Source organism: Taudactylus pleione, unplaced genomic scaffold (genome assembly GCF_031769625.1).
Source record: "Taudactylus pleione unplaced genomic scaffold, aTauple2 ptg000206l, whole genome shotgun sequence".
NCBI lineage: Eukaryota > Metazoa > Chordata > Amphibia > Anura > Myobatrachidae > Taudactylus > Taudactylus pleione.
In genome coordinates, this window is record NW_028284608.1 from 8222152 (window position 1) to 8249865 (window position 27714).

At 47.8% G+C, this 27714-nt stretch overlaps 1 protein-coding gene across 1 annotated transcript in view; it reads right to left on the bottom strand.

Annotated features, from left to right (window-relative positions):
- TRMT6 (tRNA methyltransferase 6 non-catalytic subunit) overlaps positions 1-27714 on the bottom strand; it is an 87024-nt gene that overhangs the window by 3626 nt on the left and 55684 nt on the right. Inside the window, exons 7-9 of the mRNA XM_088478035.1 lie at positions 20368-20744; positions 15760-15857; positions 5316-5418 (exon numbers count right to left, since the gene is read on the bottom strand). Of these exons, the coding sequence (XP_088334161.1) occupies positions 5316-5418; positions 15760-15857; positions 20368-20744 (578 nt within the window). The remainder of the gene's footprint in view (positions 1-5315; positions 5419-15759; positions 15858-20367; positions 20745-27714) is intronic.

A 27714-nucleotide genomic window follows, 5' to 3' on the forward strand; every position in this document is an offset into this window, starting at 1 on the left:
GGGTATTTAGAAGTGGAGATGTTTCCCATAGCAACCAAAGAGATTCTAGCTATTATCTTCAAGAGGTTGCAAGATAAATGTTAAGTAGAATCTGATTGGTTGCTATGGGCAACATCTCCACTTCCATCTTGAGAGAGGGAATTGTATTTTAGAGCCGGACAGGCTAGGATTTATTTTAATGTTTTGTGGTCTCAAATAAAACTAGCTGCGGATACTTGCACCAAGGCCCAGGACTGGTGTTCTACTAATTGGCTGCTGCATGCAAGGTGCTGCCATTTGTCCCCTGGAGATAGCATCCCTAACCCGATCTTGTCGATAGTACCCACAATATATATTAATATCCTCACCCTTTGTCTGTCTGCATTGTATAACTTTGCTCTTTATGGACATTCTGGGGTAGCTGTACTAAGCCTTGGACAGAGATAAAGTGGAGAGAGAAAGTTCCATCCAATCATTTCCTAACTGCCATGTTACAGGCTGTGTATGAAAAAAATGACAGTTAGGAGCTGATTTGTTGGTACTTTATCTCCATCCATGGCTTAGTACATAGATCTCTCTCTCCTAAATTACCCTTACTTTCTGGCTGTTGCATAGATCTAGGTTGATCATTTTCTTTGGTTCCTAAATTCAGTGAAAACCCGCTCGCCCTATGTCATTTTTGTAAAAAATATTTTTAGCTGCGAGTGTTAACTTGTACCGAAAACATGCTGAGACGTCTGCTTTTGTTTATATGGCTGTATACAAGAATTAAATATTCATCTAAGGACAGATGGATCATCATAAACTGAGAATCTCAAACTTAAAGGTTGTAAAAAATATTAAGAAATAATAAACAGAAACAATAAAATGTTATAACTGCAGGAATGACGAAGCGTATAAGCCCACATGGGAGCATTCACATATCCCAGCCTTTTTTTTAAGGCCCCAATAGTTATTGCTCAATTTACCTGTGACTATTAAAAGAGACTACAGTGAGAGTATAACCCTATTTTATAACATCTGCCATCAAACTAAATACATTTCAAACGTGAGGTAACTCCGTGCCCCAAGAGATGGGGGTTTCCTAAGGCATTAAACAATGACAGCTGCCAAAAAAAAAGACCATGTTTCTGGCACAAAAGCACTCATCCAGTAACAGTGCTTAATGCCAATTGTACGGTTCACATTGGTTCTAATGCTGGTTCATCACATAAATTGTTAGATTACATTGGTCTTATATGTGACCTATGAAGGAAGAGTTGTGTGTGGAGCGAGAGGCCATTTTGTTGTTCGCTCAGCTGTGTTTATGCTAAATTTTAAAGTAGACAAAAAGTTGGAATTGGATAAAGATGTCTTACGTTCACTTTTATATGGATGTTAATCCGGCAGCAAAAATTGCAGATGGAGAAACCCTGTTGTCCTCAGGTAGTCTAGATAAGTTAAAAGTATGCAAATTGTGCCTCAAGAACTAGTCAGTAAGTATGTGTATTAATGGTGCTTATGAATGAGGTGGTAAAAACACAATAAATTTTACTTGACGAAAATGTACCAAGGAAATAAACAATAAATGTCTAGAACAATAATGCCTTAACCTAATAATATGAAAGATAAACTTAAAATATTCCAGGTAAGGAAAACACTCTGAACCTCATTCAGACCCGCTCGCAAGCGCCTATGCGCTTTCAAGCGGGTCGATGGTGGGGCACCGCGCGCACGGCGCGTGTGCAAGCCCCAGAGCGAGAGAGAAATTCTCTCACTCCGGGGCTCGCTACAAAAGAGGCGGGTGTCGATGTTGATCGACAGCTCGCCCCGTTTTGTAGGCGTGGTGGGTGGGTGGCCGGACAAACGGAGGCGTTCCGGAAGGAACGCCTGCCGTTTGTAGACGGCCCTACTGACATCACCAGTGATGGCAGTAGGGTGCTTCCTGCTCTGAGCAGGAACCTGGCTGGGGCTTGCGGTAGACGAGACCCTACCGCAAGGGTCTCGTCGCAAGCCCCGATGGTCGCGACCATCACCTAGTCACTCGCTAAAGCTGTGGGTGGTAACCTACAACTTAGCGAGCGGGCAGGAGGCCAACTTTCAAAAGAAAAGCGGCCACCCTAATTCAGAGCGAGCGCTCGTATTTTGCGAGCGGCTCTGAATGAGGTCCTCTGTCCTTAAACGTAAAGACAACAAGGGGAGGAGAGGGGAAAAGAAGAAAAAAAAAATGTGAACTCACAAAGTTTGCAAGAGTAGCAAAAATATGGTAAATTGATAAAATTAGATATATGGATTAGCAATATTCAAATGAAATCCAAAGAAGAAAACAATCTTTTAGTGGTAGTTGGAATCCTCTAAGAGGACTACAGGATTGTTTTCTTCTTCTCCTGCTCCTTATACCAGCTTACAATACCCTGTGTTCCTGCTTTCCTACTTCCCCTGTATCTGCTCACAGTGACCCCATGCCCTACATTCCTACTCCCCTTGTACACGTACAGTGACCCCATGCCCCGTATTCCTATTCCCCTTGTACACGTACAGTGACCCCATGCCCCGCATTTCTACTCCCCTTGTACACGTAGTGACCCCATGCCCCACATTCCTACTTTCCTTGTACACATACAGTGACCTCATGCCCCGCATTCCTACTTTCCTACTCCCCTTGTACACGTACAGTGACCCCATGCCCCGCATTCCTACTTTCCTACTCCCCTTGTACACGTACAGTGACCCCATGCCCCGCATTCCTACTTTCCTTTCCCCTTATACACGTACAGTGACCTCATACTCTGTGTTCCTACTCTTCCTGGTACCAGCTCACAGTGACTCCATGCCCTGTGTTCCTAATTTTCTACTCCCCCTGGTACTCATTCACAGTGACCCCATGCCGTTTCCACTTTCCTCCCCCTCTTGTACCTGCTTACAGAGACCCCATGCCCAGTGTTCCTGCTTTCCTACTCCTCCTGGTACCCATTCACAGTGACCCCATGCTTTCCTACTCCCCCTGTAACCACTCAGTGATCCCATGCTCTGTGTTCCTGCTCCCCCTGTACTAGTCCTCACAATGACCTCATGCACTGAGTTCCTGCTCCTTATACCAGCTTACAATGCTGTGTGTTCCTGCTTTCCTTCTTCCCCTGTATCTGCTCACAGTGACCCCATGCCCCGCATTCCTACTCCCCTTGTACATATTGACTCCATACCCTGAGTTCCTGCTTTCCTACACCACCTGTACCCTCTTAGTGACCCCATGCCCTGTGTTCCTGCTCCCTGTACCTGCTCACAGTGACCTCATGCTCTGTGTTCCTACTCCCATGGGTACCCGCTCGCAGTGACCCCATGCCCTGTGTTCCTGCTCCCTGTACCTGCTCACAGTGACCTCATGCTCTGTGTTCCTACTCCCATGGGTACCCGCTCACAGTGACCCCATGCCCTGTGTTCCTACTCTTCCTCTACCCTCTCACAGTGTCCTCATGCCCTGTGTTCCTACTCTTCCTCTACCCTCTCACAGTGACCCCATGCCCTGTGTTCCTACTATTCCTCTACCCTCTCACAGTGACCTCATGCTCTGTGTTCCTACTCCCATGGGTACCCGCTCACAGTGACCCCATGCCCTGTGTTCCTACTCTTCCTCTACCCTCTCACAGTGTCCTCATGCCCTGTGTTCCTACTCTTCCTCTACCCTCTCACAGTGACCCCATGCCCTGTGTTCCTACTATTCCTCTACCCTCTCACAGTGACCTCATGCTCTGTGTTCCTACTCCCATGGGTACCCGCTCACAGTGACCCCATGCCCTGTGTTCCTACTCTTCCTCTACCCTCTCACAGTGTCCTCATGCCCTGTGTTCCTACTCTTCCTCTACCCTCTCACAGTGACCCCATGCCCTGTGTTCCTACTATTCCTCTACCCTCTCACAGTGACCTCATGCACTGTGTTCCCACTCCCCCTGGTACATGCTCACAGTGACCCCATGGCCTGTGTTCCTACTCTTCCTCTACCCTCTCACAGTGACCCCATGCCCTGTGTTCCTACTCTTCCTCTACCCTCTCACAGTGACTCCATGCCCTGTGTTCCTACTATTCCTCTACCCTCTCACAGTGACCCCATGTCCTGTGTTCCTGCTTCTCTACTCCTCCTGGTACCCATTCACAGTGACTCCATACCCTGTATTCCTTCTTTCTTACTCCTCCTGTACCTGCTCATAGTGACCCCGTGCCCTGTGTTCCTGCTTTCCTACTCCTCTTGGTACCCATTCAGTGACCTCATTCCCTGTTCGGATTTCCTACTCCTGTACATGCTCACAGTGACCCCATGCCACCTGTTCCTGCTTTTCTACTCCTCCTGGTACCCGTTCAGTGACCCCATGCACTGTGTTCTTACTTTCCTACTCCCCTTTTACCCGCACAGTGACACCATGCCCCGTGTTTCTGCTTCTCCTCTACTCGCTCACAATGACCTCATGCCCTGTGTTCCTGCTCTCCCTGTACCCACACTCATTTAACTGTGTTCCTGCTCCACCTGTGCACAGTGACCTCTTTCCCTGTACTCCTGCTTTCCAACTGTACCCCCTTTCAGTGACCTCATACAGTGTGTTCCTCCTTTCCTACGTTTCCGATAAGTGACTGCTATAGTTAGTCCAATGTTTCTAATTTAGACTTTTTGGGGGTATTTTTTTTTTTTTGATACAGTTGACACAAAGAAAATACAGTTTTGTATACTGTACAATTATAATTAGTGCAGCTAGTCCTGTATGCGATGAAACATTCCATGTTGCCAACATTCTAATGCATTCATTGGTATAACCTTCCTCACTTGATCTCCTGTGACTCTATTCAAACACACCCAAAAAAAAAAATTAGTAAAGCAAAACAGTCAGTTCTGCAAATGTAGTTTCTGTCTTTAATATTATATTTTAGATTAAATATTGAAAAAATTCACTCAAGATAAAAAGCTGCTCATAGTATGTACATTAGTTAAGTTTTGTCTTTATAAAACAATATTGTGTAAACTCTGATGCTGTAAAGCAAAAAATTAGCACATTAGTCAGTCTGTAAAGACACAAGCACAAGACCAAGCTGGCAGATGGGCACCAGGTGGGTACGGGATAACGGCGGTCAGAATCCAGATACCGGCATCCTAACAGGGTTACGACACTGAAACTTGTTGGTAAGCATCTAACTCTCAAGCCTAACCTCCCCCCCCCCAGTGCCTAAATCTAACCCTTCCCCTATTCCCAATAATTACCGTCTTGGTGCTGGCCCCAGATTCTGACTGGTGCCGGGATTCTGAATGCAAACATCTTGACAGCTGGGATTTCAACTACCTTCCCTAGGTGTAATACATGAAATGCACCTACCTCCTTATACTGGCAGTACACCACAAAAGGTCTCGATGGAGCAATAAATTCTAGTAAAGTAAGAAGCAGCGGTGTAGGGTAGAACCGCGAGGCGATAATTAATCTGTAATGAATGAAAATGGCAAACAAGTGAATTAGACCCCGATGATGCAAATATTGGCTCATAAATAAAAATTGCATAAAAGTAGAAACATTAATAAATATGGTTTGGCCCAACATGATCCTAGGCCAGCAGTCGATGAGTCCAGCTCATTATTCATTTGAAATATAAGCAGTGAACCAATAGTTTGGTCTCTTCGATTATTATTATTGATGAAAGTCTATTTTGGGACATGGAGAACATATTCTAGTTCACGGTGTTACTATATTTGGGAATTTAAGCAAAAATTAACCATATCATATAAGAAACATATCACATATTACAAGTGTATAAATCAAATATACCCACAAAAAGCCATTAGCCCTGGATGAAAATGATTATGCAAGCTGTGCTCCCCCCAGCCTCAGGCGCTATTCAAAGATGGACGCCGTCACGGCTGCAATTCCATATGCAGCTGCTGTGTAAAAACACGCCACAGCCGCTTGGATTTATATTGACGAGCCCACTGGCGGCTTCGCAAATCCAAGCTACAGCGTAGAAAGATGCAGCTGTATCGCAGATCAGTCGATAATTGGCCTTTTGAGTAACCCCATGGACGTGCATAGAGATGCTGGAGCCATTTTGACCGCTTACAGGATCGAAGTCGCAGGCAGAGACGTGCCCAGAAAATAGCTGCGACACACCTGTGTTGGACAGTCACCACCTCCCTGTAGCCGTCCACAAACGGACCCTGCCCGTCAATCACTTTGAATAAACATCGGTAATGAAGCTTGGTACATGTGCAGATTTATAACTGCGTAAACATTGTTATTGCGTCCATCTCTGAATAAGGTCCTCAGGGGTATATGTATGCAGGGGCGTTAGGGGTAAAATCGGTAACTGCGCCTGTTATGTGCTGCAGTTACAGCGTCACTGCATGTAGTAATGCAGGGAAGTTATGACTGACAGGGGCACTATGCACCCCTGTCATTATCGGCACAGCAATCCCTACATAGGGAGCCGAAGTGGGGATGCAATGTATGAATGGTCAGTGGCACTTACTGTTCCAACAACTGCAGCTATCGATTTCGACAGCTGCAGATGTCATTGCCGCCCCACACAGCTCTGTCCCTGGCCGTCTGTTCCAACAGCCAGGGATTGTGCATACAAAAAAAAAACGAATTTTGGTACTTACCGATAAATCCCTTTCTCAGATTCCATAGGGGACACTGGAGGCCAAAAGACAGTGGGGTACAGACGGTGCTAAGTGGGAGCTGGCACTTTACATATTAAGAAGTGTGACTGGCTCCTCACCATCTATACCCCCTACAAGCCCACTCTTAGGAAACTGTGCCAGTGGGGAGCTGAGAAAAAGACAAACGGAAGAGGAGGAGGTGAAGCAAGTACACAGAACAAATGAAAAAGTTGAAAAACAGTAACACAACCAGAGACATCAAACAGTTCTCCAACAGTTAAAACAAAACATGACCATAACCCTGGCAGGAAGGAACAGCACAGGGTGGGCGTCAGTGTTCCCTATGGAATCGGAGAAAGGGATTTATCGGTAAGTACCAAAATCCTGTTTTCTCCTTCATCCACTAGGGGACACTGGAGGCCAAAGACCCAGAGCTCCAGAGCATCCCAGAGCTCCCATTACGGGCGGGAAAGCGCAGAGAACCCTGCAAAACAGACCGGCCATACTGCGTCGCAGAGGCCGCAAACATGTCAAATCTATGAAAAAGAATAAAGGAATGCCGGCCAGACCAAATAGCCGCTCGGCAAAGTAACTCCCTGAAAACCCTGCGAGCAGCCGCCCATGTGGAACCCACAGAGAGAGTGGAATGCGCTGAAATAGAAATCGGAGGCTCCCTAGATGAAGCCATATACGCCTGTCTGATGGACAGACAAATCGAGTTGGTCAGTGACTGTTTTGATGCTGGCCAACCCGGACGAGCAACATCATACAAAACAAATAGAGAGAGTTTGTTTTACATATAGCTGCAGTCCTTTCCACATAAATATGAAGAGCCCTAACAAAATCCAAGGATCCTGATGAAGGTGAGTGTTGAGGACGACAAAATAGAGCTCCTAGTTCCGACACTCTCCTGGCTGAGGCCAGTGTGAGCAGAAAGGTATTTTAACTCCACTGACTGCAGAACAGAGGAGACTGTAAGAAAGAAAGTACGAGATTCAAATCCCATAAAGCCGTAGGAGGAACAAAGGGTGCTTGTAATCGAATCACACCCTGTAGAAAAGTCTGTACCTCCGGTATGCAAGACCAACTTCTTCTGGAAGAAAAACAGAGCTGAAATCTGAACTTTCAGCAAACCCAACCGCAGACCGGCTGAGAAACCTGCTTGCAGAAAAAGTAGAAATCTGGCTAGGTTGAAATCTGTAGGAGCCCCTCTACGTTCACGCCCACAACACAAGTCTTCCAATTATGGTGGTAATGTTTAGAAGTACCTTCCGGAATTCCTAGCTCCAAGCATAGTAGGGATGACCCTGGATGGGATCTTTTTACGTTTCAAAATAGCCATTTTAACAGCCATGCCTTCAAACTTAGCCGCTTAAAATCTGGATAGACTAAAGGACCCTGTAGTAAGAGATCATCTCTCAGAAGTAGAGGCCACGGATCGTCGATCAGCAGAAGTTGAAGGATGAAATACAAAGCTGTGCAGGGCCAAACCGGAGCTACCAATAGAACCTTGGCCATCTCCCTTATGATGTAGAATCCGAGGGAGAAGAGGAAACGGAGGAAACAGATAAACAAATTTGAACTGCCACAGTGTTGACAATGCGTCCATTGCCACTACCTCCGGGTCTGCCGCCCTAGAGCAGTAGAAAGGCAGTTGCTGATTTTGTCTGGATGCCATGAGGTCTACTTGGGGAAGATCCCACCATTGATGAAAAACCTGCGGGTGCAGTGCTCATTCCTCTGTATGCACGTCCTGTCTGCTGAGGTATTCTGCTTCCCAATTTGCTACACCTGGAATGAAGATTGCGGAGATTGCCATTGCAAACTTTTCCGCCCAGGTTAGAAACCGGCTTACTTCTGTTAAAGCTGCCCGACGTCTGAAGCTGCCGTTTGTTATTGTACACCACTATCGTGGCAGTGTCCGACTGGACCCTGATTGCTCTGCTCCGCCACAGATGATCGGCTGTCTGACTAGCATAGAACACTGCCCACAATTCCAATATGTTTATCAGCAGACTCTCTTCCTGTGATAACCAGCGGCCGTGGAAGTGTTGTTCCTGAATCCTCGCGTCACACTCTCTCAGACTCGCGTCTGTGGTGAAAAGAGTCCCAATCCCACACTCTGAATCTCGGGTATCCGAGTTCTGGTACTTAACTTTACCCGTTGGTGAAGGAAAAGATAGGATCCTGTTCACAGAGATAAGGACTAGCTGAAAAATCCTGGAGAGAAATCTTTTGTTTGGAAAAGGCCTCTAATGTCTTGAACATCTTCCCCAGGAGTCGAATGCAAACATGCACCAATACTAGACGATGTCGAAGGCCCGTCCTAACCATTTCCTGAATGGAAGTTGCTTGATGAAGGAACACTTTCTGACATAAGGTGTCCATGAGCATACCCAGAAACTGTAGTCTCTGCGTCAGTTGCAGAGGAGACTTGGGAAAATTCAGAATTCACCCATGACGGATGAGACGGCTGTAAGTCACTGTGACGTGCTGCAGTAATTGGTCCCTGGAATGGGCCTTCAGCCGAAGATCGCCCAGGTAAGGGATAATAGTGATCCCGTTTCCGAAGGAGAGTCGTCATCACAGCCATGAGCTTTGTGAATAACCTGAGGACTGATATTCCGAAAGGTAAGCAATGAGACTGGAAATACGAATCTCAGAAATGCCTGGTGAGGCGGCCAGATAGGGATGTGAAGAAGTCATCCTTGATATCCATAGAGATCGTGAATCGCCGTCCTCTAGTCCCGCAATCCTCGACTGAAGGAACTCTATCCTGAACTTGAAAATCCTTAGGAACAGATTGAGATTTTACAAGTTAAGAGTAGGCCTGACCTCACCGTAAGGCTTCGGAACCACGAAAAGACTGGAGTAAAAACTCTGGGCCTGCTTCTGACCCGGTCGCAAGCGCTGAGCGCTCGCAACCGGGTCGATGGTGGCCCAGAGCGCATGCGCACGACAGAGCCGGCTCCGTCGTGCGCATGCGTGAAACCCGGATAGCAACGGGCAATCAGTCGCTCCGGGTCTCGCACCAAAGGGGGCGTGCTGTCGATATTGAGTGACAGCACGCCCCCTTTGGTGGGCGGGCCGGGGGGGTGGCTGCCCAAACGGAGGCGTTCCCATGAGAACGCCTACCGTTTGGGGCCGGCCCCACTGACATCACAAGTGATGTCAGTGGAGAGATTCCGGCTCTGTTAGAGCCGAAATCTCTCTGGGGCTTGCGGCCACGAGACCCTACCACAAGGGTCCCGTCACAAGCCCGATGACAAGACCATAATCATGTCCGCTCGCTATAGCTGTGGGTGGTCACCCACAGCTATGCGAGCGGCCAGGAGGCCGTTCTAAAAATAAAAAAGACCGGCCCTGATTCAGAGCGAGCGCTCTTTCAGAGCGACCAGCTCTGAATCAGGGACTCTGTCCGGTCTGATGTCTGGGAACCTGGAACACCACTCTCGTGGATAGAAGCTAGTGTACAGTTTGCTGTAAAACGATACTCCTGTCGTTGGAAACTGGCAAACCTGTGTAAAAAAACCAAGGTAGAGGAGGAGACTAAAAAGTCAAGCTTGTATCCCCGAGAGATGAGATTCCTGGACCCAAACGTCCGTACAAGATTCCGTCCATACTACTCTGAAGTCCTGAAGACTCGCGCCCACTCTGGGGTCCCCCTGGTGAGAGGAAAGCCCATCATTCACTAGGCTTAATAGTGGACTTTTAATTGTTGAGTAGATGTAGTCCAATGTATTTAAAAGACATATCTCGACTTCTTAAACAGCCGCCAAACCGATGCATATACTGTAGTGGGATACTCACAAGATTAACTGCTATGCATGAAAAAGAGAAAAAAGATAATAACCGCCGGGATATCTGAAATTTGTTTATCTGGATGTTCCCAAGCTGACAACAGAACATAATCCAGCTTTATTGAAACTGGAAATGCAATAGCTTGTCTTTTATTTCTTTAGAAAGAAATACTGTGGAGCAGGACTAGTGTCCTCCTCACGTGTCTGCAATACCAAGCGAAATGCAGAAAATAAATCTATGCCATCTGACACTGATTAGTGGTACGGGAAAGAGCCATGGTTTTGCGATTCCAAGGCCCCCATTCTTCTAGAGCCCCTGACCTGGAAGCCCCTCTATTTCCGAGAAGCCTCCAGCTCAGCATAGAGAAACCATTGCATAAGCCACAGCTATTTACACGCCAAAATCACCTCCTGTAGGCGATAAGGCAAAACGTCATTTTATTTTATGCTGACGGAAAAAGTTCCCTAACAGAAGCCTATTTCTTATCCCGTCAGCCAATTGCCCAAAGCTTATTTGCTTTGTAAATTGTAACCTGCGCCATCCAAGACGGCGAATCTGACCTCCCTGACGTCTATTGTTCAGGATGCAATCTTTTTTTACAGGGAGACACACAAACCCCACACAGCTAGAGCCGTAGTGGGCTATCGAACCCCAGCGTTGCGACTCAGCAATGCCAATGTAATGGGATTTGATCATAGGTCAGCCAGCACAGTGTGCTAGGCACTTTATGTGTTGTGATTTTGTGGTGTGTTGGTGAAACCGGGCGCTCCTGTTGAGGGTAAGCGGGAAGTGAATGGTAATGGGTTTTCCCTAGTGAAAACCAAAGTCTGAATTGTGTGTCTAAAGGTAGGTAATACCATGTATTTAGGCGCTCCTCAACATAAATGTTGTGACGGAGTCGACCATATAGATGACATAGGTCAGTGTAGACATAAAATAAAATTTATTCATGAATACAGGGTGATGCATGGAATATAAATGCATACAGTAAAAATGTGCTGTAGATTCAAAAAGGATGAGAATTCACAGAATCAGTTGTTAAATACTGGATGAGGCAGAAAAACTATCTGCCGTGGACATTAGACATATGCAATAGGTGAATTATATATATTGTAGATGAATAAAGGCATGAAACATAAAACAAATGACAGGTCTGGTGGGTTCTGACTGCAGCAGGAAATGTGACTCCTGTGTTTAAAATAAGCTCTATCGTGCAATGTACAAATAAATGGTTATAATTGTACACTTGGTAGTAGGCAAAAAAGTACAGGATATCATACCCGGTGGGTGATGGGGAGCCAGCGGGTGTTGAATTGCAGGGTGCCCGGGTTGCCCTGCAAGGCTCCTTATGCTTTACCCAAACGGAAATCAGATCCTGTAGAAAAAGTCCAGAGTCCTTGGAAGTGGTTTCGAGATACTGGGTCTCTTCTTCAAGGCTGTAGCATACCTGTATTGCTGGGGGTCTTTTATAGCAGTCTCTGGGTATGAGGAGCACTTGCTAAAGCTTCCTCCTTGCCCCACGGCGGAAGTGATGTCATCAGTACTTTAGATCTTCTTTTTAAGGAATCCTGGCATCTTTCTGTGCAGCCCAGGATAGCAATGTCTTTATCTCCCTTTTTCCTTTTCTTTTTTTGTTGAAAACTCCTCCAGATGGTTTTAAGGCGGCCATATCACCGTGGTATAATGTCTCCTTTTTGAAAACTGACATTTTGTATGAATAGAAGAATGTGTCCATATAGGTTATTGTTAGCTTGATTGGTGTTCTGTTTTCCACTTGTAGATGACTTTTCTTGGTATGTGATGCCTCGTGAAAGGAAAGAATGTGAGATTAGTAAGAGGATGTATCAGGTGACATGAAGTGGGGATGGGATATAGGGGTATACAGGATGATCACAGAAACCATTTTATTTAGAAATCTGCGTTTAAGCCTTTTGGTACAAGGGTTTGTAGATACAATATACTTTTCATCTCTGTACGTGCCAGGTTTCTCTCAACATTTCTATCTCGCCAGGTCGGTTTTATCTGTTTGAGACCTGTGAAATATTTTATGTGATTGGCTGAACATTGATGGTGTGTACGAAAGTGATCAGACAGATTATGAGTCGTGACCCCTTTCTTGATATTTCAGAGATGTTCTCCTAACAGAGTTTTGAGAGGTCTTGATGTTCTTCCAACGTATCCTTTTTCGCAAGAACAGACAATCAGGTACAATACGTTGATGGAGTTGCAGGTAATAAAGTCTCTAATTTTTAATTTAGAGCCATTCATCTCTATTTGTGTATTTGGTGGTTGTGTCTTTGATTTGTCTACAGGCTATGCACATGCCACAGCGATGAAAGCCTTTTGTCCTGATTAGGTTAGGGGTTTTACTTCCAATGCACTTCTGACGAGATGATTTTTTAGGTTGGGTGCTTTCCTATAGGTGAACTAGGGTTTAGTGGGAATTATGGTCTTCAAGACAGGATCTTCTTGTAAAAGGTGCCAATGTTTTCTTATAATAGATTCTATTTATTTGTGGTCTGAATCATATCCCGTAATGAATGACCATTGGAGGTTGGATTTTTTTGATTGTATATTTCTGGGTTGTTTGGTTTTCAGGAGATTGGACCTTTCTGTCTGTAATATGGTTGTGGCAGTGTCTTCAAGATATAGTTTTTTGTAGCCCTTCTTTAAGAACTCTTTCTTCATTTCTTCTATTTGGAGTTGACACACATTGTTTTCGCTGCAATTTCTTCTGATCCTGGTGAACTGTCCCTTGGGGACACCATTAAGCCAATTCTGGTGGTGTTCACTATTTTTCAGGATGTAGTTATACGTGTCTGTTGGCTTGTGGAAGTCTATGTGTGTATCGTATTCTCCTTGATGTACAGACAAATCCAGAAAGTGTGTTTCGTTTTTGCTTTTATAAAATGTCAATATTATATTGTTGCTACTGTTGTTAATCTGTTTGCAGAAATCATTAAGAGTTTCTTCTGTTCCTCTCCAAATGAAGAGCATATCGTCTATATAACGATTCCAAGTTATCACATTGTTACTAAAACATTCTTTTGTGAAGATCTCGTTTCGCTCCCAGTACGCCATGAACAAATTCGCGTAACTGGGAGCGAAACTGGTTCCCATGGCTGTACCCCATTTCTACAGATAATATTCAGCATCGAAGAAGAAGTTGTTTTCTAAAATGAATTGGATTGACTTTTATGAAAGCTTTCTTGTTTGTGTCATATTCTGTTTCGTTTAGGAACTCAGAGTTGGCTTCTTCTCCTTGGGCATGTTCAATGATGGTGTACAGGGATCCTGGTCAACTGCAGTGACCAGGATCATTTCTTCTTCCCAGGATACCCCTTGCAGTTTCCTAAGAGAGGTTGTAGCAGGGAGTCTATGAAGGCGGAGAGGTTAGAGGTTAGGCTCCCAGTCCCTGCGATGATGGGCCTTCCAGGTGGTGACGTAATGCTTTTGTGAATTTTGGGCAGTACGTAGATGGTTGGAGTGATTGGTTCTACAATGTTGATGAAACCATATTCTTCTACAGTTATTGCACCTTTGTCCAAATGTCTTGTGATGAGTTTTTGGAAGTTGTTCCTAATGCGTAGTGAAGGATCAGTTTTTAGTTTTTGATAGGTAGTGTTGTCCGACCTATCATTTGTTTTAGGTTTCATGCCTTTATTCATCCACAATATATATATAATTCACCTATTGCATATGTCTAATGTCCACGGCAGATACCGTTTTTCTGCCTCATCCAGTATTTAACAACTGATTCTGTGAATTCTCATCCATTTTGAATCTACAGCACGTTTTTACTGTATGCATTTATATTCCATGCATCACCCTGTATTCATGAATAAAATTTATTTTATGTCTACACTGACCTACTTTATGTGTTGTGCCCACAATGCCAACACCTTTACACAATAAGGAGTTAAATGATTGTCCTGGTGTAAAGTAATATGCACAATATTTGCAGGTAAATAGTCGTAGAGACGCCTTAGAGCCTCATGATACATACAGACCCCACACAAACCACAGTATAGTGTAGTGAAAAAGGTCAAAGAAGAAACTGGGACACAGAGAGGCAGGAGAGAGCCACACTTGCCCTAATAGCGCTCCTAGCAGTGTCAGAAAACGCTAGGCATAGAAGGAAGTAACCACTTATACTAAAGTAGTAATAAACTGCCTTAATGCTCTCCTGACCAACCTAAACCCCACTGATTACTCACAGTTCAGGTTAGGCTATCAGTTTCTTTGCAGCAGCATTTTTCTTATACAGTAGAGAATGCCTTCACGTGTAATAGCCGCCAGCACACTTCCATGGAAGCGCTGGGGTCGCTGGGAGGAAGGAGTAGGACTCTGGAGCTAAGCTCCGCCCCCCGCTATGGCGCTTATCTTTAACTCTAAGCGCGCTGACATTTAATTTTTTATAGAGCTGTGCTCAATCTGATGAGCCGCAGCGGAGTGTGTCTCTTGGCTGACCTGCTAATTGGAGCAGCCTGATGCTGCATGTGCCGCCTATTTAGAAGTTAACCTGGCTTCCCTGCTATTTGGGGAGCTAGGGCATACTCACGTGCTGCCGGCGGCGGCCTGACTGATGGGGGCTGCTATGCGTGCTGCAAGCAGCGGCATGTGGAACCCCCTTGTTATGGAGACGGTGGTCTCAGCAGTTGGGGACCCCAGGCGAAGTGCGTGCACTCGCGAGCGGGTCCCCCCAGCAGCTCCATCGTTGCAGACAGGCAGTTCAGCTGCTGCCCGTCTGTTCCTCATTGAAAACTTCTTTACCTCAGCGCAGTAGCGGTCTAACTAATAAAAAACCCTGAGGAGGATTGTACGTACACATCCAGCTCCCCTCGGGCACGAACGAAGACTGAGCTTGTAGGGGGGTATAGAGGGGGAGGAGCTAGCCACACTTCTTAAAATGTAAAGTGCCAGCTCCCACTTTAGCACCGTCTATATCCCACTGTCTTTGGCCTCCAGTGTCTCCTAGTGGATGCCGCTGGGAGTCTCTGACCGGGTCATTTGCAGACTCACTGCAAGCTCCGAAGAAATGAGAGTGTGAATTGCAGGAGAGGCGAGTTAACACTCTCTTTGGCAAAAGTTTTTTTAATACATGCGGGCAGTGTCTGGACCTGGTACGCACCTCGATAATGGGCGAAGCAGGTCCAGACTTTACCGCCTTTTAGAAGGCCCCTTCACACATCTCACGCTGGGCACTGCGGAAAGAAAAATATATTGTTTTGGAAACACAGACTGTAAACTGCTGTATGCCAGACCTCCGGTAAGCAGCCTTTTGGGACCAGGATTCAGCTACAATATTCTATTTCAAAAGGAAGCACAATCTGAGCTCCAGACTCCCCAGCCAGCCTGCGGGTACTCACCCATCCGCATTTCTGTCCTGCAGCAATATTGCAGCTTCTGACTCCTCCTTTTTCCTCTCATCTTTCCTCTCATCTTGTTTGCGTTTCTTTTCTATTGCCTGCAGAAAAAAAGGAAAGTGAAATATGTCAGCCCTCCTACATTAAAAATAAAGTGAATATTATCAACATGATGAGCAGACTCATCAATGCACTTGTACCAGTGACATCGCCAAGGGAACCTCCTATTCAAACCACCATGAGCTGCTGCTTTCTTACCTCATGTAAACTGGTACAACACACAAAATGGCTGCCTCTACTAGCTGCAGAACCATGGTTCCAGTCAGGATGCTGACATTCATTATGTTCACACCGTAATGTCGACATTCAAGACGTCAACAGCTAATATGCCAACATCCAGTGGCATAATGTCAACATATCCACACTAGATAGATAATCTAATAGATAGTTCCTCTAGGGCACTAAACAAACTCATTCCGTCTCCTCCAGATTTGTTTCTACATGGTTTATGAGCGAAGCTGCGCCTCTAGAGTTTGTTTAAATACAAAGACATAGCATGAGTAATGATAATATCAGAAAACAAAAGATTTTAATAATGTTGCATAATAAAAGGAACCATAATTAAACCTAAACGAGGAACTGGCAAATTTCAGTGAAAATTAAGAGTTATGGTAGCTTTACCTTTGCTAACACTATTTCTTCTTCAGGGTCCATAGGGGGATACACAGGGATACCATGGGTATGTCCCATAGCAGTTTCCCTAATTGTGGGGACGCTTCTGAGCAGAAAGGAGAATCCAACGCCCAAAGGAAGCATCCTGAGAGGCAAAGGTATCAAAGGTGTAGAACCTGAGAAAGGTGTGGACAGAAGACCACGCGGGCCGCCTTGCACAATTGTTCAGCAGAAGTGCCTTGTCGAACCACCCACAGACCGAGTAGAATGAGCAGTAACCCTGTTTGGAACAGGAAGATCAACTCGTGTTTAGGCCCCTGAGAGATTGTCATGGGGAGCCAACGAGCCAGAGTCTGTTTGTTAGCTGGCCAGCCTCACTTGTGAAAGCCATACAATACAAAGAGAGAACCTGATTCCCTAAAGGAATAAGTACGATCCACGTAGATCCGAAGAGCACGAACCACATCCAAGGAGGCTTCACCTGCAGGAAAATCCGAGGACTGGAAGGCCGGAACCACAATCTCTTCCTTCAAATGAAACCAGGATACCACTTTAGGGAGGTTCCCCAGCCCTGGTCCGGTGGACATTCTGTCTGGATGAAAAACCAAGAATGGGGAACGACAGAAGAACACTGCTAAATCAGATACCCTGCGGGCAGAGGAGATAGCGAGGAGAAAGAGCGTCTATGCTGTCAGCCACTTGAGGTCTACTGAGTCTACAGGTTCACTCGTTGTGAATGATAAAATTCATTGATAAATGAGGCCCTATATATTTTCTCTGTGCAGGATAGCCCCATCCTCCTTTCCTGGGCACACACTTAGTCAGTAGATAACAGATACTACTACAACAGAATATATCTACCAGGCTGGTTCAGTGCGATCACTTATCCCTTCCTATGGTCCTTAGAGAACAAAACAGGGAAAATTAACTGCACAACTGAGCCCTAGACAGATGCAGTTGCGGACAATGGGCCTTATTCAGAGACGAACGCGGTGCAGATATTTATGCAGCTGAGCGATGTTTTGCTTTCTGCGCATGCAGGAAAAGTCCAGGAATCCCTTGACCGCGCACCCGTCAACCCAAATGTACTATTCCATCCGCAATTGAGTACGGCATCGCTAACATTTGAGAAAGGGTTTGCCATCCCTGGGTGATTCAGGGTGGAGAATGGGAGTGATCGTAAAAAGGGGCCGTTTCATAGGCGCGTTGTGGGAGTGACACAGACCTGTATGGGAACGCTGCTGCATTCTCAAATCGCAAATACACAGCTTCAGAGGCCATGTTTAATGCAAATAGAGGTGGGTAGCTAGAGTAGACCTTAGGCTACCGCAAGTGGCGATGGTTTGACAAATGTTGCATCGATGTTGGGAGTGTTTACAATCTCCATCACAAAATGCACAGACAGCGCAGCCTGAAAGTGGGCGTCTCAGCGCTCGCACACTCCATCTCACCGTCCCGCACAAAGGGAAGGCTGGGATTAGCATTTGCATATTCCCATAGCCACAGCTGCAAATCAGGCCCAAAGTACAATGGTGGCAGCAACTCCAGGCTGATGTCAAAATGAGAGGACTTGTTTTCATGGAAGCCAAGGGATGACGATCAACAGGAGAGAGCAGCCTAGCATAGGGAACAATATGAATGAGCTGAAAGGCAGCACCTTGCAGTGCCTTAGGTCACAGAGACTGGAAATGTAGCCTTCGTGGCCCAGGTCCACTTGGCCCGGGATAGAGGTGGAGGTATGAAGTATTAAAGATTGGATGGAGAGATGCTGACATCGCCCCCACGTCTTCAGGTCACTAGAAAAAGAAATGAAGATAAAGAGACAGACAGGTTATAGGAAAGAGGAGTCTGTTCTCTTTCCGGTAACCTGCCCCCGAGGGTGAAACATTACCCACCATCTGTGTCCCGCTACGGCAGATAGAGAAGAATTTTATATGAAGGCGATCAAACCCATGAGAAGAAGAAACAGCACTCACCTCCACTGTATTCCTTCAGGCAAATGGAACGTCCTTCATTTTTCTATCGGCAATTCAAGCATTCACTAGGTTTCATTATATAAATGGCATACAGATGAAGAGACCAAAAACATAATAATTTCAGAAACACAACAAAAAATGAAGGTTCATTTTCAGATAATTCAACTAAGGGCCATATTCAATTAGGGTGTGAAAACCCATTATCAGCGGAACTTTTATCGCCGATGAAGTAATTTTCGCTGTTTTCACTTTTCCTCATATTCAATTTCAAACACTTTCCACAGGTGCGAAAAGTCTTTGTCAAAAACCGGGAATAACTTTTCACCATAGAATAGGTGGCGAAAAAAAGTGCAAAATCGGGGTTTTGGGGGTGCAGACTTAAAGAAAGGACCCTGCACCCCTTGGAATGTCCTCTAAAAGTAATCTGTGTCAAAAAAAATAATTAAAATGTTCCATAGGGCACCCCAAAAAAAGGTGGTTTAGTTTTGGGGGCGAAAAAAAAAAAGTTGGGGGACAAACTTATAAACTAGCGAAATAGACTCATGGGGGGTCCCCAAGTATGCGGCAGGTATTTTTTTAAAGGTCACTTTAGGGAGTTAAAAATATGCTTGCACCCATTTTCATGTACCCCAAATTTGATGGGACTAGTTATATTTTTTTTTAAAATGTTGCTAAATGCTATTCTTCACCACTTTTTTAAAAGGTGCATTAAAGCACCTGTAGAGACTGTTTAAAAACCCTAAATACCTTTAAGCATGGCTTTTCGCAGGTACCCATAGTTATCCCCCATGTTAGTGCTTCTTTTGGGGGGTGACAGGCTGATTTCCCCAAAAGTGACAGGACTTTTCGCTACTTACCTTTCCGCCGGGTCCCGTTTTCGCCGATTCCAAATTGAATACCAGAATACGCGCCCGATACTTTATCCCCAACAAAAGCTCAGATGACATCCAAAAGTCCGGCAACTGATTTTTCGCCTCTAATTGAATATGGCCCAAAGCCTAGACTTTGATACTAAGTATATATAATGCCTATATAAGACAAACTCAAAGATTTACAAATAAATATTGCCCCCAGAAGACTTTTAAAAGGTTTTATTGCAGCTACTCTATGTGGACTGTACTTCCAATGCCACTACAGCCACTCTGTGGACTGTACCTGTAAGACACCACTACAGCCACTCTGTGGACTGTACCTCTAGGACACCACTACAGCCACTCTGTGGACTGTACCTCTAGGACACCACTACAGCCACTCTGTGGACTGTACCTCTAGGACACCACTACAGCCACTCTGTGGACTGTACCTCTAGGACACCACTACAGCCACTCTGTGGACTGTACCTCTAGGACACCACTACAGCCACTCTGTGGACTGTACCTCTAGGACACCACTACAGCCACTCTGTGGACTGTACCTCTAGGACACCACTACAGCCACTCTGTGGACTGTACCTCTAGGACACCACTACAGCCACTCTGTGGACTGTACCTCTAGGACACCACTACAGCCACTCTGTGGACTGTACCTCTAGGACACCACTACAGCCACTCTGTGGACTGTACCTCTAGGACACCACTACAGCCACTCTGTGGACTGTACCTCTAGGACACCACTACAGCCACTCTGTGGACTGTACCTCTAGGACACCACTACAGCCACTCTGTGGACTGTACCTCTAGGACACCACTACAGCCACTCTGTGGACTGTACCTGTAGGACACCACTACAGCCACTCTGTGGACTGTACCTGTAGGACACCACTACAGCCACTCTGTGGACTGTACCTGTAGGACACCACTACAGCCACTCTGTGGACTGTACCTGTAGGACACCACTACAGCCACTCTGTGGACTGTACCTGTAGGACACCACTACAGCCACTCTGTGGACTATACCTGTAGGACACCACTACAGCCACTCTGTGGACTGTACCCCTCTGAAACATGTGCAACTAGGTACTTACAAAGGGCTTCTTCTCAGGATCCTGACCTCTTTCGTGGTTTACAGAGTCCTCACCACAAACCTCCATCCCCTCCTGGTTTTCCAGAAGTTTGGACTCCATGGCGATATCACATTCTGTGGTGGCACAGCAGACCTTATCAATATCTTCAGCAAGTTCTTGCTTTACATTTGCAGATCCGCTGCTTTTGTCCTCAGCCTGTGCACTGTCCAGCCCAGGGGGAAGAGCGCCACAAAAGAAAGTCCCAGAGATCAGACTCTCTACTTTGTTGAGGGGAAACTCACAGAGTGCTCTGTAGAAGGACTTTGGAAATCCAAAGCAATCTGTTGCGGCTCTGACAGGTCCATTACCTGGGTATATCTGAATGACCGATCCATATCCTTAGAAATAAAACAAAAACACATAGATCTATTAATTCTCAGCTCATCATAGATCATGACAAAATACAATACACAGGTATAAACTTAAATGTCCCCAGGTCTAGTCTAAGGGGTACATTTACTAAAGTGAGAGGTTTTAGCTGTGGAGATTCCAGCCATTATCTTCTAGAAGGTGCTAGTTAAATGTTAAGTAGAATCTGATTGGTTGCTATGGTCAACATGTCGACTTCTAAAAACTCTAATTTTAGTAAATATACCCTTAACACTTAATATGTTAAAATGTATTAAAAAAGTTTGGACGTAATGCTAAACAGTCTTAGGGCCGTATTCAATTAGCCACGATAAGCCATTTTCGGCGAAAAGTTGTCACCGATGAAGTCATTTCGCTAGGCAAAAAGTCTGCACCTTGTAACCAGCGGAAAAGATTCGCCTCTGAATGCAGGCGGAAAAAAGTGAAGAATTGGGGGTTTGGGGTGCAAAGTTGCGGAAACACCACTGCAGCCTAGGGACAATCCCCCAAAGGTAAACTGCATAAAAAAAAAAAAAGGTTATAAAAAACTTCAGATCACCCCAAAAAATATGAGATATGGTAAGAACTTACCCTTGTTATCACTATTTCTACGAAGTCCATAGGGTTCCACGGGATACCTTGGGGTATAGGTGTGACGTCAGTCGCTGGGCACCATAGAGTTAAGCTTTTCAGCCTCCCAGGATGCACTAGGGTCCCCCTCCTATACCCCGCCCCCGAGCCAAGGCACCTCAGTTAGTTATCAAGCCATAGGCCGGAGGAGGAGAAGGAAGAGAGAGAAAAAAGATCTGGACACATACAAGAATCACATTCTCACCAGAGGGAGACGGAAAACCGGTGACCAGAGCAAAGCCCATCTGCAGCACAGGTGCAACAGGGCGGGAGTCCTGTGGAACCCTATGGACTTCGTAGAAATAGAGATAACAAGGGTAAGTTCTTACCATATCTCATATTTTCTACTTCAGGGTCCATAGGGTATCCACAGGATACCTTGGGGATGTCCCAAAGCAGTATCCTTTAAGGGTGGGGACGCTCCTGTGCAGAAAGGAGAATCCGCCGCCCGAAGGAAGCATCCTGAGAGGCGAAGGTGTCAAACCTGTAATACCTCACGAAGGTATGGACAGAGGACCACGTAGCAGCCTTGCAGATCTGAACTGCCGAGGCACCACGTCGAGCTGCCCACGAAGGACCCACAGACCTAGTGGAATGAGCCTTCAGAGAAGGAGGGACCGGTAGGCCTTCATGAAGATAAGCTTCAGAAATAGCCATACGGATCCAGGCTGCCAAAGTTTGCTTTGAAGCAGGCCAACCCTTTTTACGGAAGCCATAGAGGACAAACAAAGCGTCCGACTTCCTAAACGAAGAAGTGCGGTCAACATAAGTCCTTAAGGCCCGCACAACATCCAAAGAGGCCTCACCCACGGAAAGACCCGGTGAGTTAAAGGCCGGAACAACTATTTCCTCGTTAACATGAAACTGGGAAACAACTTTGGGAAGAAACTCGGGCCGAGTGCGGAGCACTTCCCTGTTCCCATGAAAAACCAAGAAAGGGGGTCTACAAGAAAGAGCCCCTAACTCAGAAACACGTCTGGCCGAAGCAATGGCCAGAAGGAAAACAGTCTTAGCTGTTAGCCATTTAAGATCCACTGAGCCCAGTGGTTCAAATGGCGGTCCTTGGAGAGCCCTCAGGACCACAGCCAAATCCCAAGGCGCCACAGGTGGAACAAAGGGCGGCTGAATGCGGAGAACACCCTGCATAAAGGGGCGCACATCCGGGATTGTAGCAATCCTACGGTGAAACCAGACAGATAGGGCCGAAACCTGTACCTTCAAAGAAGCAAGGCGAAGCCCATGATCTAGTCCCGCTTGCAGGAAGGCGAGAATCCGAGACAGACGAAACTCCCGCGGTGCATAACCTCTCGGTCGACACCACTGGAAGAACGTATGCCACACGCGATGGTATATCCTCGCGGAAGACGGTTTCCGAGCTCGTAACATGGTACGCACCACAGAGCTGGAAAACCCCCGGGACCTCAGCATGGCCGTCTCAACAGCCACGCCGTCAAAGACAGCCGAGTCAGGTCCGGGTGAAGGCAAGGACCCTGAGACAGAAGGTCCGGTCGTAGCGGCAACCGCAGAGGACTGTCCACGGACAGACCCTGAAGGTCTGAGAACCAGTGCCGTCTGGGCCACGCGGGAGCTATCCACAGGAGCGTCCCTCCTTCCTGTTTGAATTTCCGGATTACCCGTGGAAGAAGGGAGACCGGAGGGAACAGGTATGCGAACCGGAACGTCCACCGGACGGACAGAGCATCCACCAGAGACGCCCCTTCGTCTCTTGTGCGAGACCCGTACACTGGCAACTTGTTGTTGTGCCGGGACGCCATGAGGTCGATTTCTGGAAGACCCCACCTGTCCACCAGTAGTTGAAAAACGTCCGGGTGCAGGGACCATTCCCCCGGATGAACGTCCTGGCGACTTAGAAAGTCCGCCTCCCAATTTAGCACTCCCGGGATGAAGACCGCTGATATGGCCGGAAGATTGTGCTCCGCCCAAACCAGGATCCGAGAGACCTCTACGAGAGCCGCCCGACTGCGAGTTCCTCCTTGCCTGTTTATGTAGGCCACGGTGGTAGCGTTGTCCGACTGGACCTGCACCGGGTGACCCTGGAGAAACCGCTGTGCCTGCTGGAGAGCATTGAAGACCGCACGGAGTTCCAAGATATTTATTGGAAGCTCCGCTTCTGTCGGCGTCCACCTGCCCTGGAACAAGTGTGGACCCGAAACTGCTCCCCAGCCCCGAAGACTGGCGTCCGTTGTCAACAGGACCCAATTTGGAACCCAGAACGGACGTCCCTTGTTGAGGTGGGTCGTCTGTAACCACCACGCAAGGGACAGGCGAACCTCCGGGGTGAGCACAATCGTCTGGGACTTCAGAGACTGAGGCAGCCCGTTCCACTTGGACAGGATCAGGTGCTGCAGAGGTCTGGAGTGAAACTGGGCGTATTCCACCATGTCGAACACCGACACCATGGAGCCCAGTAACCTCATCGCCGAGTGTAAGGACACCCGGCGGCTGTGCAGACAACTGCGCACCCTTGACTGTAAAGCAGAGATCTTGTCCTCCGTCACGAAGATCCTTTGCTGTCCCGAGTCCAATAAGGCTCCAAAATGCAGAATCCTCAGAGACGGGATTAGAGTGGACTTCTGCCAGTTGATTAGCCAGCCGTGCCGTTGCAGCAGTGCAATGGTCAGGTCAAAGTGGCGTAACAGGAGCTCTGGAGATCCTGCCACCAATAACAGGTCGTCCAAATACGGCAACATGCGGACTCCCTGCAGCCGCAGAGAAGCCACCATGACCGCCATCACCTTGGTGAAAACACGTGGTGCTGTCGCCAGGCCAAAAGGTAACGCCTGAAACTGGAAGTGGTCGCTGCGGATTGCAAACCTGAGGAACTGTTGATGGCGCAAAAGAATAGGGACATGCAGGTAAGCGTCCTGTATGTCTAATGACACCATGTAGTCCCCAGGTTCCAGCGCCAGAATGATGGACCGTAGGGTCTCCATCCGAAACTTCAGGACCCGCAAAGACTTGTTGAGTGCTTTGAGGTTGAGAATCGGACGATATGACCCATTGGGTTTCTGTACCAAAAATAGATTTGAATAGAAACCCTGGCCCCTCTGGGAGAATGGAACAGGCACTATAACTCCAGCCTGGAGCATAGTGTGCAATACCTTCCGCAGCTCTGTAGCCTTGTTCCGGTTTGATGGTAGACCCGTGGTGAAGAATCGAGCCGGGGGTCTGTGCCGGAAGGAGAGGGCGTATCCGTGGGAAACCACCTCCAGAACCCAAGTGTCTATCGTAGTGGTCGACCAACACTGGGCGAACTGTAGCAGGCGGCCTCCCACCCTGGGATCCCCCAAAGGGAGGCCCGGACCGTCAGGCCGCAGGCTTGTCATCTGGCTTGGGGGCCGGACGTCTGGTACTCCATGCCTGCTTCCGGGGCTTGGCCGATTTCTTAGGACCAGCCTGTCGAGGAAACGACTGTGGTTTGGGCCTGCCCTGGGCCCTAGATGACCGAAAGGACGATGGTCCAGAACCAGAAGTAGCAGCGGCCGACGGGAGACAAGCAGATTTGGCTGCCGCCAGCGTGGCCACAATCTTATCCAGATCCGGACCGAAGAGAACTTCTCCGGTAAATGGCAACGCCTCCAGACCCTTTTTGGAATCTGCGTCCGCCTTCCAGGATCGCAGCCACAAGGTGCGACGAGCAGCTACCGCTGCTGAAGAAATCCTAGACACCAGAGTACTAATGTCTAGGGCTGCCTCGTTGATGTAGGTGGCCGAATCACGGAGATTGCCAATCAACTCCGCCTGTTCGGCCGGACAGTCGGAATCAAAAGAAGCCTCTAATGAATCCGCCCAGCGCTCCATCGCTCTGGCAACACAGCAAATGGCCATAGCCGGCCGTGCTGCCCCCCCCGCAAGGGAATAAGCGGACTTCAGGCAGATTTCCACCTTGCGGTCCGTAGCATCCTTAAGGGAGGACATGGATGGCATCGGCAATGTGGCACTACGGACAAGACGGGTCACGTGAGAATCCACCTGTGGAGGGGATTCCCACTTTGCAAAATAATTATCCGCGAATGGATAAGCCACCGCCAGGCGTCCCTGCGGCTGGTATCTTTTGCCAGGCTGTTTCCACGCCTCCTCTAAATGGTCCACCAACTGACCCGAAAGAGGAAAGACTGTGGCATCGCCCTTCACATCCTTGAAAAAGGCATACTTAGATTTAGCCGCTGGGGGAACTTCGTCCTCAATCACCAAGGCTGTGCGGACCGCCCGAATAAGTCCAGGAATATATACTTTGGACTTAGCATCAGCGTCCTTAGTATGGAGAGGTTCCTGATCGTAAGGATCCAGAATCTCCCCATCATCAGACGTCCCCTCGTCATCCTCATAAGGAGCCGACAGAGATGCCACCGGCCGTTTATGCGGCCGCATCACAGACTCCCCTTGCAACACATCCGACAAGTGCTGTACAGAACTCGTCAGGGAGTTAACCCACGCTGGCTCCTGAGAAACCGGGAGCGGGGAAATAGGGAGACTGTGGGGTACCACCAATTGACGTGGGAAACCCTGCATGGGTGACGACACCACTGACTGCTGGGATAAACCCATCGGTGTAAACGCGGGCTGCGGAGCTAACTGGCCCACTAAGGCTGTAAGCGCCTGAGCGAAACAAGCCCAGGGCGGCTCCTGTACCGGTGCTGTAACCGTAAGAGGCCGCACCATGGACAAACACTGCCGGCAAAGGCCCTCCGCGCTACCCTCCCCATCCGCTAACGGTACTTTACACGTAGTACACTGTAGCCGGAGGGGAAAATCACTTTCGGACATGATGGCACCACGTATGTGACCTCTCTCACCAATTATAACTTAAATAGGCGAGAGACCACCCTGCAGCACCGCACCGCAAGGGCTTAGCAGAAAGAACAGGGACAGTAATAAAGCTGACAGTTTACAGAAAAGTTACAGGCAGCAGCGCTAGCACAGTCACATACAATGCAAAGAAAATCAATTCCTGCACTAACAGCGCTGATCACTCAACTACGCAGACACAGGGCCTGGTAGGACACAGCGCTGCATACACAGACCTGACCACAGCGGAGGAGAGGTATGCGGGGGGACCCAGACCACGATGCTTCCGTCCAGTGCTTCCAGCAGCGTTCACCATGCGTTCTGGAGAAGATGGCCGCCGAGGAGCAGAGAGGAGGCTGGCCTGGGGGAGGAGCGCTGCCACAGGACCAGTCGGCAGCATGCAGAGAGGGCTGTGTGCAGCGGGGGAGGCGCCATCTGTGAGACAGGGAAGGAGCGCTCCCCTGGCATGCATTTAACCCCTGGGACGCCGCAGCGCTACCGCTCTGCTGCGGTCCGCTGTCCCAGGGGGTAGTGGAAAGCGCAGGTTGGTCGCCTGGCTCCACGCTGCAGCCAGTCCCCAGGGAGCCCCCTGCCTGGGGACTTAGGACCATGTGACCAGCGGGGACCCACCGCGGGACCCCGCTGCTTACCTTTGTCCCCCTTGGATCCGGCCATGGTCCGGAACATCTGGGGTCACCGCTAGCTGTGACCCCAGATGCTCACCAGCATCCCCGGATCGGTACCGGCGGGGGTGTAGGGAAGACAGCATGGACGTCAGGACTGACTGTCCATGCTGTACATCCAGATGTGCAGCCACAGCTGCACTGAAGAAAGCTTCAGGGGCTCTTCTAGCCCCCACTCCGACAGGTGCACCCGACGCCGGCCGGGCACCAAACTGGGGGCGGGGTATAGGAGGGGGACCCTAGTGTATCCTGGGAGGCTGAAAAGCTTAACTCTATGGTGCCCAGCGACTGACGTCACACCTATACCCCAAGGTATCCTGTGGATACCCTATGGACCCTGAAGTAGAAAAAGTACTTTCGTTTTGGGGGCGAAAAAGTTCCCAAGTGTTTTTTTTTTAGTTTTTAAAACCTCACTTTAGTGATTTTTAACCATGCTTGCACCCATTTTCATGTACCCCAAATTTGCTGGGACTACTTATTTTTGCAAAAAAACCCTGCTAAATGCTATTCTTCACCACTTGTGCAAAGACGCTAAATAGCAGCTATCGAGAGCATTAAAGCACAACAAACACCTTCAGCAGGGCTATCGGGGGTATCCATAGTGATCCCCAATGTCAGTGCATCTTTTGGGGGTGTCAGGCTGATTTCCCCAAATCTGACAGCACTTTTCGCCTGTTTGAGTTTTCCCGGGACACTTTGGAATTTGGAATTGAATAGGGTTGAAAAGCGGCCGCGCGCACGAAAAGTTCTCTCAAAAAACACGCAATGTAGGCGAAAAGTCCGGCAGACAAAACTTAGCAGACTTTTCGCTGGCAATTGAATACGGGCCATAGTCTTC